The sequence below is a fragment of the Lactuca virosa genome, chromosome 7 (genome assembly GCF_052849685.1).
Source record: "Lactuca virosa cultivar CGN04683 chromosome 7, Lactuca_virosa_CGN04683_v6, whole genome shotgun sequence".
Taxonomy (NCBI): domain Eukaryota; kingdom Viridiplantae; phylum Streptophyta; class Magnoliopsida; order Asterales; family Asteraceae; genus Lactuca; species Lactuca virosa.
This window is the reverse complement of record NC_136432.1, coordinates 222,433,708-222,445,910: the sequence shown is the minus strand read 5'-3', so window position 1 is coordinate 222,445,910 and position 12,203 is coordinate 222,433,708. Positions and strand designations below refer to the sequence as shown.

Genomic DNA, 12,203 nt, shown 5'->3' with positions numbered 1-12,203 from the left:
ACAAATCAAAAAACGTAGGACTTTATGGAAAACGTTTGTAAACGATTTTGAAAACGATAAACTAACACACACACATATGCAAGTATACACAGTTGGAAACAGAACTTACGAATATTTTATAACAGAAAATATAGGATTTTCTGGATAAAACGATTTTATACGATTTCGATAACGATAAACTAGAACGCACACTCAATTTTACTCGATAAGAAGAACAAGGTTTTCAACTATATTCTCTTTTTGAAAATAGGGTATTTTCTGGAAACGGTTGACTATTACTACACAAAAGAACTATTCTCGAACACAGCTCGCCTTTACAAACTACACTACTTTTCAAAATCACTCCTTATAAGGATGACCAAAAGTAACGACATGCACACACATATCCATGATTTTCAAAGCAAGGCTTCAAACGATTTCATAGAAAATATCGGATTTTCTGAAAGTACAATGAGAACGATTCTAAACAAGTGTAAAACTATCTTATACAAAAATGCTTATGAACTCACCAACTTTTTAGTTGACGCTTTTCAAAACGACTTGTATTCTCAGGGATCTAGTAAGCAGGTAACAAGGGACGCGGATGCAGGACTATTTAGCTGTAGTTTGGAATTTTCTGCTTATGTCTCTTTTGTGTAATTCGAAGGACAAATGCAATATGTAAACAATGTAAGTTTGTTATCTCAATGTATGATGTTTGGATTGCTCTGTTTCATTTATATTCAATTGTTATGATACTACACAATGTAGTCACCCGCCTCCGGACTTTTCCGCCGTCTAGTCCGGGGGTGTGACACATTATGAGTTTGTGGTGATGCCGTTTGGGCTCACCAATGCCCCAGAAACGTTCATGGATCTCATAAACAGGGTGTGTAGACCGATGTTGGATCAGTCGGTGATCGTTTTTATTGATGATATCCTGGTCTATTCTAAGACCAGGGAGCAACATGAGCAGCATTTGAGGGAGGTATTGGAGACCCTGAGGGCGGAGAAGCTTTATGCAAAGTTCTCCAAGTGTGAATTCTGGCTGCGGGAGGTACAATTTTTGGGACATATCATCAATCAAGAGGGCATTTCAGTCGACCCAGCCAAGGTCGAGGCTGTGATGAGGTGGGAAGTATCGAAGAACGCGTCAGAGATGCGTAACTTCTTGGGTTTAGCGGGCTATTATCGAAGATTTATACAGGATTTCTCCAAGATTGTTGTGCCATTGACCCGCTTAACCAAGAAGAGCGTGAACTTTCGGTGGGGCATGGATCAGCAGATTCCTTTTGAGACCCTGAGACGGAGGTTATGCGAGGCTCCGATCCTGGTACTACCTGAGGGATTAGATGATTTGGTGGTGTATTGTGACGCATCGATTTCAGGATTAGGTGCGGTGCTGATGAAGAGGGGGCACGTGATAGCTTACGCCTCGAGGCAGTTGAAGCCTCATGAGGCGAATTACCCCACTCACGACCTGGAACTGGGGGGAGTGGTGTTTGCCCTCAAGATTTGGAGGCACTATTTGTATGGAGTGCGGTGTACCATTTATATCGATCACAAGAGTTTGAAGTATTTGATGGATCAGCAGAACCTCAATATGCAACATAGGAGGTGGCTGGACGTGCTAAAGGATTATGATTGTGAGATCCTATACCATCCAGGGAAGCCCAACGTGGTGGCCGATGCGTTGAGCCGCAAGACGGCGGGGTCCCCGATTGGGAACATTTGTATGAGGATGACAGTGATTTCTCCTTTGTTGGATATGATCAAAGAGGCCCAGGTCGAGGGAGTGAAGAAGGAGAATTGGAAGATAGAGTGGATTCGGGGACAATATCCTTTGTTTGTAAAGGATAACCGCGGCCTTTTGACTCAGTGTGGCCGAGTGTGGGTACCGGTGACGGGAGGAGTGAGACAGAGGATATTAGAGGAGGCACATAAGTCCAAGTTCTCGATACATCCAGGGGCTACGAAAATGTATAGAGACTTAAGACTGAGTTATTGGTGGCCCTGCATGAAGCGGGAGATCGTCGGGTTCGTGGAGCGATGTTTGACCTGCAGGAAGGTCAAGGCCGAGCATCAGCGGCCTAATGGCAAGGTTCAACCGCTACCCATTCCCATGTGGAAATGGGAAGAGATCACTATGGACTTCATCACGAAGTTACCAAGGACGACGAGGGGTGTGGACGCCATATGGGTGATCGGGGATACGTACCTTCCACTGGCAGAATTTTCATACAATAACAGTTACCACGCCAGTATCAACCGACCTCCATTTGAGATGTTGTATGGCAGGAGATGTAGGACTCCGGTTTGTTGGGACGAGGTTGGGCACCGGGTCATGGGGAGCACTGAGGTAGTTCTCAAGACTACCAGACTGATTCAGCAGGTGCGTGACCGGCTGTGGGTCGTGCAGAGCCGTCAGAAAAGTTATGCTGATCGACGGCGGTCAGATCTCGAGTTTCAGGTGGGGGATTTTGTGTTGCTGAAGGTGTCGCCCTGGAAGGGGATTATCAGGTTCCGGAAGAGGGGCAAGCTGGGGCCTCGATTCATAGGCTCGTTCAGGATCACGGCCCGGGTGGGAAAGGTGGCATATCGCTTGGATCTGCCAGAGGAGCTTAGCCAGATTCACAACACCTTCCACGTGTCTCAGCTTCGGAAGTGTGTCACAGATGAGTCCGCAGTCATTTCATTGGATGATATTCAGGTGGATGAGGGCCTGAACTACATCGAGAGGCCAGTGGCCATCTTAGACAGGAAGACGAAGGGTCTTCGGAACAAGGAGGTGAAGCTGGTAAAGGTGCAATGGCAGCACCGAAGAGGCTCCGAATGGACATTGGAGCCGGAGGAGGAGATGCAGGAGCATTATCCCGATCTATTTGCAGCTACGGACTTCGAGGACGAAGTCTAGTTCAAGTGGGGAGAGTTGTAACACTTTAAATCAGGTACACCTTTGAAACCCTTGAAAATGAATTAAATGGCAAAAATGGTCCCTCTCGTACGCTGGGCGTACCTAAGGGTACGCTTAGCGTACTAGGGGAGAAGGATCGCGAAGGAGCCTTGCGTACGCGGGGCGTATGAAAGGGTACGCCGGGCGTACGCAACAGAGGGCCAAAACCCTAAATCTCAGACTTGAACCTTCTATTTAAACTCCTTATAGCCTCTTGGACCAAACCCTATCAGCCTCTTTAGCCTCATTTCGTCCACCTACAACTGAGATATTCTATGAGAGGGTTTTGAGCTTAAGGAGTGGGTTTTTGTGGCTATTTTAGAGTTCATTCAAGAAGAGGGGATTGCTAAGCAAGCTTGGGGTGGTTCGGTGCTTCAAGAATATGCATCTAGGTCACTTTGCAAAGCTTCTGGAGGTATAAAGCTATGACCTTGTCATCTTATTCATTTGATTTAGCTAGGGTTTTCTAGTTTTGTCCCTTTGGTTGATTTTGGACCTCCATTTGTGAGTTAAGCAGCTCCAGAGGATGGAAATGACAGATCTGGGGTCCCTTGGTCATTTTTCAACATAAAAATGGAGTCTTGGTGGGTGTTTTGACCTCATGCATGGGTTAAGAACCTTAGAAAGGTCTTAATGGGGGTGTTGGGAACATATGAGGCATGCAAAGGCATAAAGTTGCCAACTTTATGCCCTAGGTCGTCGTAATAAACGTAGATCTGACTTTTGGACGTAAAAGAATCGTGTATTAAGCACTTAATGGAAGAAGTGCTTAATATGTTAGTACGTTGGGCGTAACCCAATGTACGCTGCGCGTAAGTCCCAGAGCCCCAGTACGTTGTGCGTACCAGGGTGGTACGCTAAGCGTACGCATCAGATGGGCTTGGATATGTTTTGGGCCTTTGATCTGTTGATTGGACTTGGTTGCATTCTGTGAATAGTGGGCCATTTTATCTGTATTAGGCCATTGGTGTTATGGTAGGGTCTTATTGGGCTAAGAGGCCCATTAATGATTTTTGGTCATGGACTTTGGGCTCATTAACAAAGAAAGGATATTTAGGCCTTTATCGAAGGACTTGGGGTTTGGGTCCCCTTTGATTATGTGATGTCCTAACATGGGTTAATATTATTATTCAGCACGAGAGGTTACAGACAGTTAGGAGAGCAGTTTCGGATTCTTCGGACATAGGTGAATCTTCTCACCATACCCATGGGTCTAAGGCACCAAGGCCGACCCATTATGTGATTATGGTATATGTGTTAGTCATTTCTATGATTTGTTATGCTATGTGATTGTGTGTTATTGCATGGAAGACCCCGAGGGGAGCCCGTGGTGATTGGATGTAAGACCATGTAGGGTAGCCCATGGCATTCCTACGTAAAGACCATGGGGGTAGCCCATGGCACGTTGGATGTAAGACCATGTGGGGTAGCCCATGACATTCCTAGGTAAAGACCATGTGGGGTAGCCCATGACACGAAGGTGTAAGACCCTGGGGGAGCCCATGACATCCTTACAAGTTTATGTATGCATGGCTTATGTGTTATAGGTAGCTTTTATAGCTAACAGGATATGTGATATGTGTATTGTGTGTGCGGTATGCTCTGGGAAACTCACTAAGCATTTAGCTTACACTTTGTGGATTTGTTTCAGCTACTTCAGATCCCAAGGGCAAGGGCAAGGCGTGATGGCGTGGTGTGCACTCTCTCCCAAGCGTTTTATGGACACTCTGATGTATGGAATAAAATTTGTAATTGACATGTGTTTTGAAAACAATTATGAATGGATTTCTTAAAATATGGAAATGTATTTGACTAATCAAAAATGAAAAATTTCTTTGAAAATATGGGTCGTTACAATAATCTTAATCAAAGTTATAGTATATGTGACAAAGATTTCGTACATATAAAGAACACGGAAATCCGACTTCGTATGAAGAAGTTATGCTTTTTCGTGTTGGATTAGTTGTCTAAGCTCATAACTGTAATTGATATATACTTGAATTGATAGTAACACAGTCCTTTTGGGTTGCCCTCAAACCTACCAATTGGACATGATGACTTTTAGAGAGAGAGAGATTAATTTTTTTGTGATTAATAAATTAGTGTAATATGAAAATAATATGTTAATTAGAAACAATATTATTTAATTAATAATTAATCAGAAATTAATCATAATTTACTTTGGGATTAATATAATTAATTAAAAGTGTAGGGTCTGAAGTGTAACGGTTCAATAGTTGAGCAAAAGGTTCCAGAACATTCCTTCTTAAGGGATGGATAGTTTTTGGGGATATTCTAGGGTTTTTAGAATATCCCATGTGGATAAATAAGGAGTTGGATAATTACTAATTTGAATTATTATTATTATATTCCAATTAGGCTTATCCAAGGCTTACTTGTACCACTATATAAAGGATCCTAAGGCCTCCAAATTCCGGTCACTCCATTCCCTAGAGTGATAGCCGGAATTTCAAGCCTCCTCTCTCCTCTCTCCTAAGTCATTCTCTTTCTAGCTCGGGTGTGATTCCATTAGAGACACGACATTTGTGGTGCTAGCTTTCAAGAGATCCACATTTGAAGAACCATTGTTATTTACTACAATAACAATAAGCTATGTAATTCTAAACCTTCTTTTGGTATTTTCAAAAATAGCATATACTATCTAGGATTTCTTACTTGATGCTCATAGTTATAGGTTCAATAGTGAAAACATAGATCCTTTAGATTGCATGTGAACTTAAGGGTTTTAAGTATATTTGTTTTACCTAAATCCCATCACTTCGAAGTTTCGCGATTAAACCGGCACGACTCTGCGTATCGAAGAAAGTGAAGTTTTGATAAATTACTTTTTAGCCTAAATGATCTAAACGAAAGTCATAGTAGTCGTTAAACGGAGAGCGTGCATATAGAGAACGTCCGAATCTGACTTCATATGAGGAAGTTATGATTTTTAGAAGTTTCAGTGCACCAGTATGTGACACAGAAATCGAAATTAAAATCGGTCGATTGTTAGGAAAAACAATCTAAACGAGAGTTGAAGATCCTTCAACACCTATCCGTCAATATAAAGACAACCGAGAGCAGATATCATATGAGAGAGTTATGAATTTTTAACGAACTTTAACAGTCTAAGCCTTTTAAAAATATAACTTTTAAAATAAAGTCAAATTTAGCCAACAAAGTCTACATGAAAGTTGTAGATCTTGTCGATATCTACGTGTGGATATAAAGAACGTCAAAAACAGAGTTCGTATGATGAAGTTACGATTTTTTTGAAGTTTCCTGAGTGCACCTCTCGCAAAAAGGCGCGACGCGCACACTTCTAGAATGTGAGGCGTGGACCACCACCTTTTTGACACGTGTCATCACTAGATGCATCCTTGCTACACAAGGTGTATCACTTTATTATGCAGGGCGTAGCCCCTCCTGAACAACTATATAAACCCCCAAAAAATCACTTTCATTCCACACAAATTCTTCATAATACTTTCTCTACCTCTCGATTCCCCCCCCCCCCCCACACTTTTGAGGCCCAAGTTTAGGAGTTTTTAGGAGCTAGTAAAGAGGCTATTGTGTGCCAAAGATCGCAATAAAATAGAGCTTTCGGTTTCAGAAATTCTGTCTGTGCGTTTTCCTGGTTCTCGCTAAAACCTCTGTAAGTTAAGGTACACCATTTTTTCTTTTAGTGTAACTTATATTTATAGTCATAAGTCGTTATTATGAAACTATAAATAAGATTTATCAGTAATTCCAAGTCACTATACTGATTGATCTACTTACGGGAGAGTTGTCTAGAATGGTCACGTTTGCTTGGTTGTTGGATTTCAGAAAAGCTGTTATGCTGAAATGATCTTGCCTCCCAACTGTCATGCCTGGCTGATCCTTACTTGATAGATCTTGATGTAGGCATTGAGATTAGTGAGGAATCTAGATTGACAAAGGAAAAGATAAAGTACCAAGGCGAAGTTCTGCCCAAATTCCGAGGCATCCACTTTCATCAAGTGAGTGCATAGCCCTTTCATGAACATGATTTTAATACAAGTATTAATTAAAGTATTAAATATCTGTTAGAAAGTTTATGTGTGAGCTATATGCCTATTGTCTGGTTTATGTGTTAGGAATGTATTTGAGAATATACGATTTGCGAACTAGATATGGTCCTATATATGTTAAAATATATATGTCTATTATCACATGATAACAATAATAGAAATAATATTAAAGAGAAGAATAAAAGTATATTAATGCCTACATACTCTATGCTAAGTATACGCACTGAAATATGATAAGATTGTCTAAACAGAGTTGACATTGGGAGTTTAGTAGTTATGCCCAATAATGAGATAAGACTTATTATAGATACCTAGTTCAATTAAGTTTGATATCTGGTAGCCTCATTCGAGATATGTGTGTGTAAGTTAGGAACGAAGAGTAGAGTTCTGTTACTTGAAACTTTCAGGTGTTGGTGGTACGAAATACGTACCGAAGTACAAACGTATTCCTTTTTGGATGACCATAAATGGTGGGTCCAGGTCAGACAACTGTAATGGTATGTCTGCATATTCTTTTGGATGGACAAATTGGTGGGTCCAGATTAGGTAACTATAATGTTCTCTACATAATCTTTTGGATGACCAGAAATGGTGGGTCCAAATCAGACAACTGTAAAGGTATGTTTGGTCATCTTCCAGATGACAAACACTTGATTACTTTAAACGATTCATCAGGCGGGGATAATCAAGTAAACTAGGATCTATGAGAATCGATTGGGGTGAGTATATTTAGGTATAAGGGTTTATAGATATCCAACTCGGAGACTCATCTATATATTGTTTAGTAACAGTTGGTTTTGTAGTGTGTGTGTGTGTCTATATATATATATATATATATATATATATATATATATATATATATATATATATATATATATATATTAACATTGTGAGATTGAAATCCCTATATGCTCATCAAGTTTCCCAACCTGACCCATTCAATATCAAGTTTCTCAACCTGACCTATTCAATTTCTTTGTATCACAGGTAGTGGTACAAAGATACATACATTATGAGAGATTCAATAAGACGTAGACTGTTAGTCTAAGATACTGTAAGACCTATTTATGTTTATGTTTTGTATCGATTATGATATCCTAAACTTTTATAAATCAATGAAAAATTTATTCAACTGTTAAATTTAATCGGTTCAACTGAGTTTTTATAAAACTCGAACAATTTGTTCCAATCCAGGAAAAACCATAAAACATGTGGTAACTAAACATTTTTCTTTTCGTAATTCTCGGTCGAATCAATTGGACCGGCAGATTTCAACCAATTTTGAAAAGATTAATAGAATTTTTTTAAAAGACGGCTATTATTGTTATTTTCTATCGCTAATATTCTTCATTTATTTATTTATTATTGATTTTTTGTTGTAGTTCTTTAAACCCAGCCCCGAGGTGGAAGGGGAGGGAAGGGATAAGGTAAAGTAGCATATATATGTCACTATGAATGCACAACAGTCTTTCCTCTTTTTCTACATTTACTGAAAGAAAGACAGATCCAGATCGGAACCACTGGTAGGCTCAACTAAAGATCCCGAAGCTCCAAGCTCTCTCCATTGTTCAGTTGAGAGGTATCTCTTTGTCTTCTTCGCACACACGAGACCTATTAACTGCTGATTCGTTCATTTTTAAATTTAAACCTCCAACGTCAAGTTTTTGACATAGTATCATTTCCAGACCTATCACAAATTCAATTTCTTTGTTTTTGATCGGAACGATTTCGCTAAGGGCTTGTTTTTAGTTTATTGATACTTTGAATTGATTGTATGCTATAGTGTTGCTAAAAGTAAAGCGAACATAGAAGTTAACATTACAGTTAATCGCATTGGAAAATTATGCTAAATTCGAATATTCATCATCATTGGAGTCTTTGCGTGTATAATTACAATGAGTTAACCCTAACATTCGAAATTTCGAAATACGAACAACGATAAAACCATATAGACAGATATCAATGTTCTAAGATCCAAAATTGTTTCGGATCATGTGACTTCTGAGAACTCTAAATCCATTTTGATATGCAGGCCAATCACAACGATAACAATGAGAAGACCATCAGGTTTATCTAGAAGATTGGGCGATGGAGCTAGCATTCCATTTATGGGATCTTTACACCCAAAATCACGCCCATCACCTATCCTTTCCATTGCGCTTGTACTAGTGGTAAATCATTTGAATCTTTTGCATAAACATATTCTCATTTCTTCCAAGAATTCATGTTGCGCTAATCTCCATTTGGCCTAATTTTCCCTTTCCTAAAGATACTGGTTCAAATTCTTTGATTTTTTCAGGGGGCTTTTCTGATAATTGGGTATCTTTACAGTGGTTCAGGTTATTATCAATATTCATAATTATAGTTACTTAAACTTGTGGATGCTAATATAAAGTCTAAACTAATATTATGTTTTGACAGGTGGAAACAATGCTGCTTTTAATAGACTTGAAGGTAAACACAAACCATTCAAGATACAACTAAACTTCATTTGTTTCACATTACAATATCTGTTTACAACAATTTCCTTGTGTTTTATGAAGGTGGTGGATCATGCACATCTGAAATCTTTCAAGCATTGCCATATCTGAAAAAAGCATATGGAGAGAGCATGCATAAAATCCTCCATGTGGGACCCGACACGTGTGCAGTGGTGTGGAATTTATTAAAAGAAGGGGATGATAAAGAAACAGAAGCATGGGGTGTGGAGCCATATGATTTGGATGATAGTGATGCGAATTGCAAGAGTCTTATAAGAAAAGGAATTGTTCGTGTAGCTGATATCAAGTTTTCTCTTCCTTATAGATCAAAATCTTTTTCACTTGTTATTGTGTCAGATGCATTGGATTATTTGTCCCCAAAGTACCTTAATAAGACACTTCCGGAATTGGCTCGGGTTTCTTCAGATGGATTTATTATTTTTTCAGGTAAAATTATGTTTCTATAAGTTTTATTTTTTACTAAATGACCATTTTACCCTTTTGTTATGTTGTAATGTTGTTGTTATGATTATTTATTGTAATTTGTTTTTTGGATTTAGGTTATCCTGGGCAACGGAGTTTGAAAGTTGCTGAGCTGTCGAAATTTGGACGCCCTGTAAGCTTTTTTAGTAAATGACCATTTTACCCTTTTGTTTAGAAACACCCCTATATATGTGTGTCTTCATTAGCTTAATATATTAAGTCCAGTAAGTCAGAAAGAAACAAGCAACACATTGGATGAAATGATTTTTCTGATTTCGAGTAAATGACCGTTTTACCCTTTTGTTTCATCAAGATTTTTGGTAAATGACCGTTTTACCCTTTTGTTTAGAAACACCCCTATATATGCGTGTCTTCATTAGCTTAATTTATTAAGTCCATTAAGTTGAAGAGAAACAAACAACGTGTTGGATGAAATGATTTGTCTGATTTTGAGTAAATGACCGTTTTACTCTTTTGTTTAATCAAGAATTTTAGTAAATGACTGTTTTACCCTTTTGCTTAGAAACAACCCTATATATGTGTGTATGGATTAGCTTAATATATTAAAGTCCATTAAGTCTGAAAGAAACAAACAACGTGTTGGACGAAGTGATTCGTCTGATTTTGAGTAAATTACCATTTTACCCTTTTGTTTAGAAACTGTTGTAAATATATGTTCAATTTAAGTGCTTAATATATTAAAGTCTGTTAAGTAAAAAAGAAACACACATTTCCCCCTTACATCCTAACCTTTTACAAAATTTGACATCATTTAAAAATGTAGTTATTTATATAAATGACATATTTGCCCTTTCTGTATTAGGCAAAATTGCGAACTGCTTCTTGGTGGATTCGGTTTTTTGTTCAAAGCAGAATAGAAGAGAATGAAGATGCAATCAAGAAGTTTGAATTAGCTGCAGCTGAAAAACACTATCAATCATCATGCCAGATTTTCCACCTTAAATCATTCATTTAAAACACCCCTCAAGGTTATTTAATTATTATTAAAAAGTTTATAAACATTACACCATTCTGTATGTGTTCTTAAAAAGAAGAAGAAATTGATATTTATTGCAAATTTTTGGTTTAGCATCATTCAAGATGATGTAGTTGTTGTAACTTTATATGATATGTTTTTATATAGTTTTGGATAATAGTGTCAATTTAGTCTGTTTGCTTAAAGAGTTCTTTTGGTTGCCTACTTTTTCATTCTTTTGGTAAAAACTGAAATGCCTTAGAAGCAATTTTCTTTGGGCAATTATTATAGCTATTGTATCATGTAAAATGTTGATAATAAATTTGAGAACTTTGTTAATTATTCTTTGGTTTAGGTCATTTTCACTCACTGAACCATTTGTTTTATTTTAGTCGATATATTTTGTTTAAACTATCATTAGTTACCGATTTATTTATTTTTATTTTAGTCTCTTTAACCCGTGATAACCTATCATCGGTAAGTGATGTGGCTGATGATATCAACATGGAATGACATTGTTAAAGTTATAATTAGTCATTGAATTTTTCTAGATGTTTTATTTTAATCGTTGTATTTTGTTTAATCTATCATTAGTATCAGTTGTTGAACTTGTTTAAAATTTTCATTTTAGTCTTTCTACTTTCGTATTATCATTTATAAAAGGGAAATCTCCGGTAAAGTTTTGAAATTTTGGTATAGTTTATGTTTTAGTCTTATTTTTTTTTTGTTTCTTGTTTTTTTTAATATCATTTATTTATTTATTATGAAAAAGTCATGAAAACCAATGTTTTAAAAAGAGGTTTTAGTTGAATCGGTCTGATGACCGGTTTGACCGTCGGTTCAGCCGGTTCAACTTCAATCGCCGGTCTACAACTGACGGTGGTGTGTGTCGACCTTCGAGTTGTATATATTTTAGATAACCTGATCGATCGAACTATTTAATTTTATTTGGAAATGGAATGTTTTTTTAATAGGCTATGTAAAATCCAACTATTCACGTCCAATAAACCGGTTCAAATAATTTTTTACTGGTTCTATCACACAGGTTCAACTCGTTTTTTTGAAGAAACTGTTTGGTTCAATCAAATCTAGAACGTGGCATAACACCAATTATTGTTGAACTGCTATCGTCTCTGTTTCCTGGTCCGATCGGTTCAAACCAGCTTTTAAAACACCAATGAAAATCGGTAAAGTGTTGCATTTCTTGCCTCTATTTTTCAATTTCAGCAGATAACCTGTTGAGGTGGCACACCAATGTGGAAGGTGGTTAAGTGGCATGC

At 37.9% G+C, this 12,203-nt stretch overlaps 1 protein-coding gene across 1 annotated transcript; it reads left to right on the top strand.

The window, feature by feature from the left end:
- Window positions 1-8,425: 8,425 nt before the first annotated feature.
- On the top strand, window positions 8,426-11,110 carry LOC145124974 (putative pectin methylesterase CGR2). Its single transcript, XM_079060456.1, has 7 exons — window positions 8,426-8,563; window positions 9,017-9,155; window positions 9,284-9,323; window positions 9,406-9,438; window positions 9,528-9,911; window positions 10,025-10,080; window positions 10,771-11,110. Exons 2-7 carry the CDS (start codon window positions 9,036-9,038, stop codon window positions 10,921-10,923), a joined length of 786 nt encoding a protein of 261 aa, XP_078916582.1. The 5' UTR covers window positions 8,426-8,563; window positions 9,017-9,035; the 3' UTR covers window positions 10,924-11,110.
- The last annotated feature ends 1,093 nt before the right edge of the window (window positions 11,111-12,203 follow it).

What these genes read in the sequence shown, in the direction of transcription:
- LOC145124974 (XM_079060456.1), top strand. Translation starts at nt 9,036, where the DNA reads ATGAGAAGACCATCAGGTTTATCTAGAAGATTGGGCGATGGAGCTAGC. An exon ending in GTATCTTTACAGTGGTTCAG is followed by an intron (nt 9,324 to 9,405) that starts GTTATTATCAAT and finishes ATGTTTTGACAG; the next exon opens with GTGGAAACAATGCTGCTTTT. An exon ending in TGTCGAAATTTGGACGCCCT is followed by an intron (nt 10,081 to 10,770) that starts GTAAGCTTTTTT and finishes TTTCTGTATTAG; the next exon opens with GCAAAATTGCGAACTGCTTC.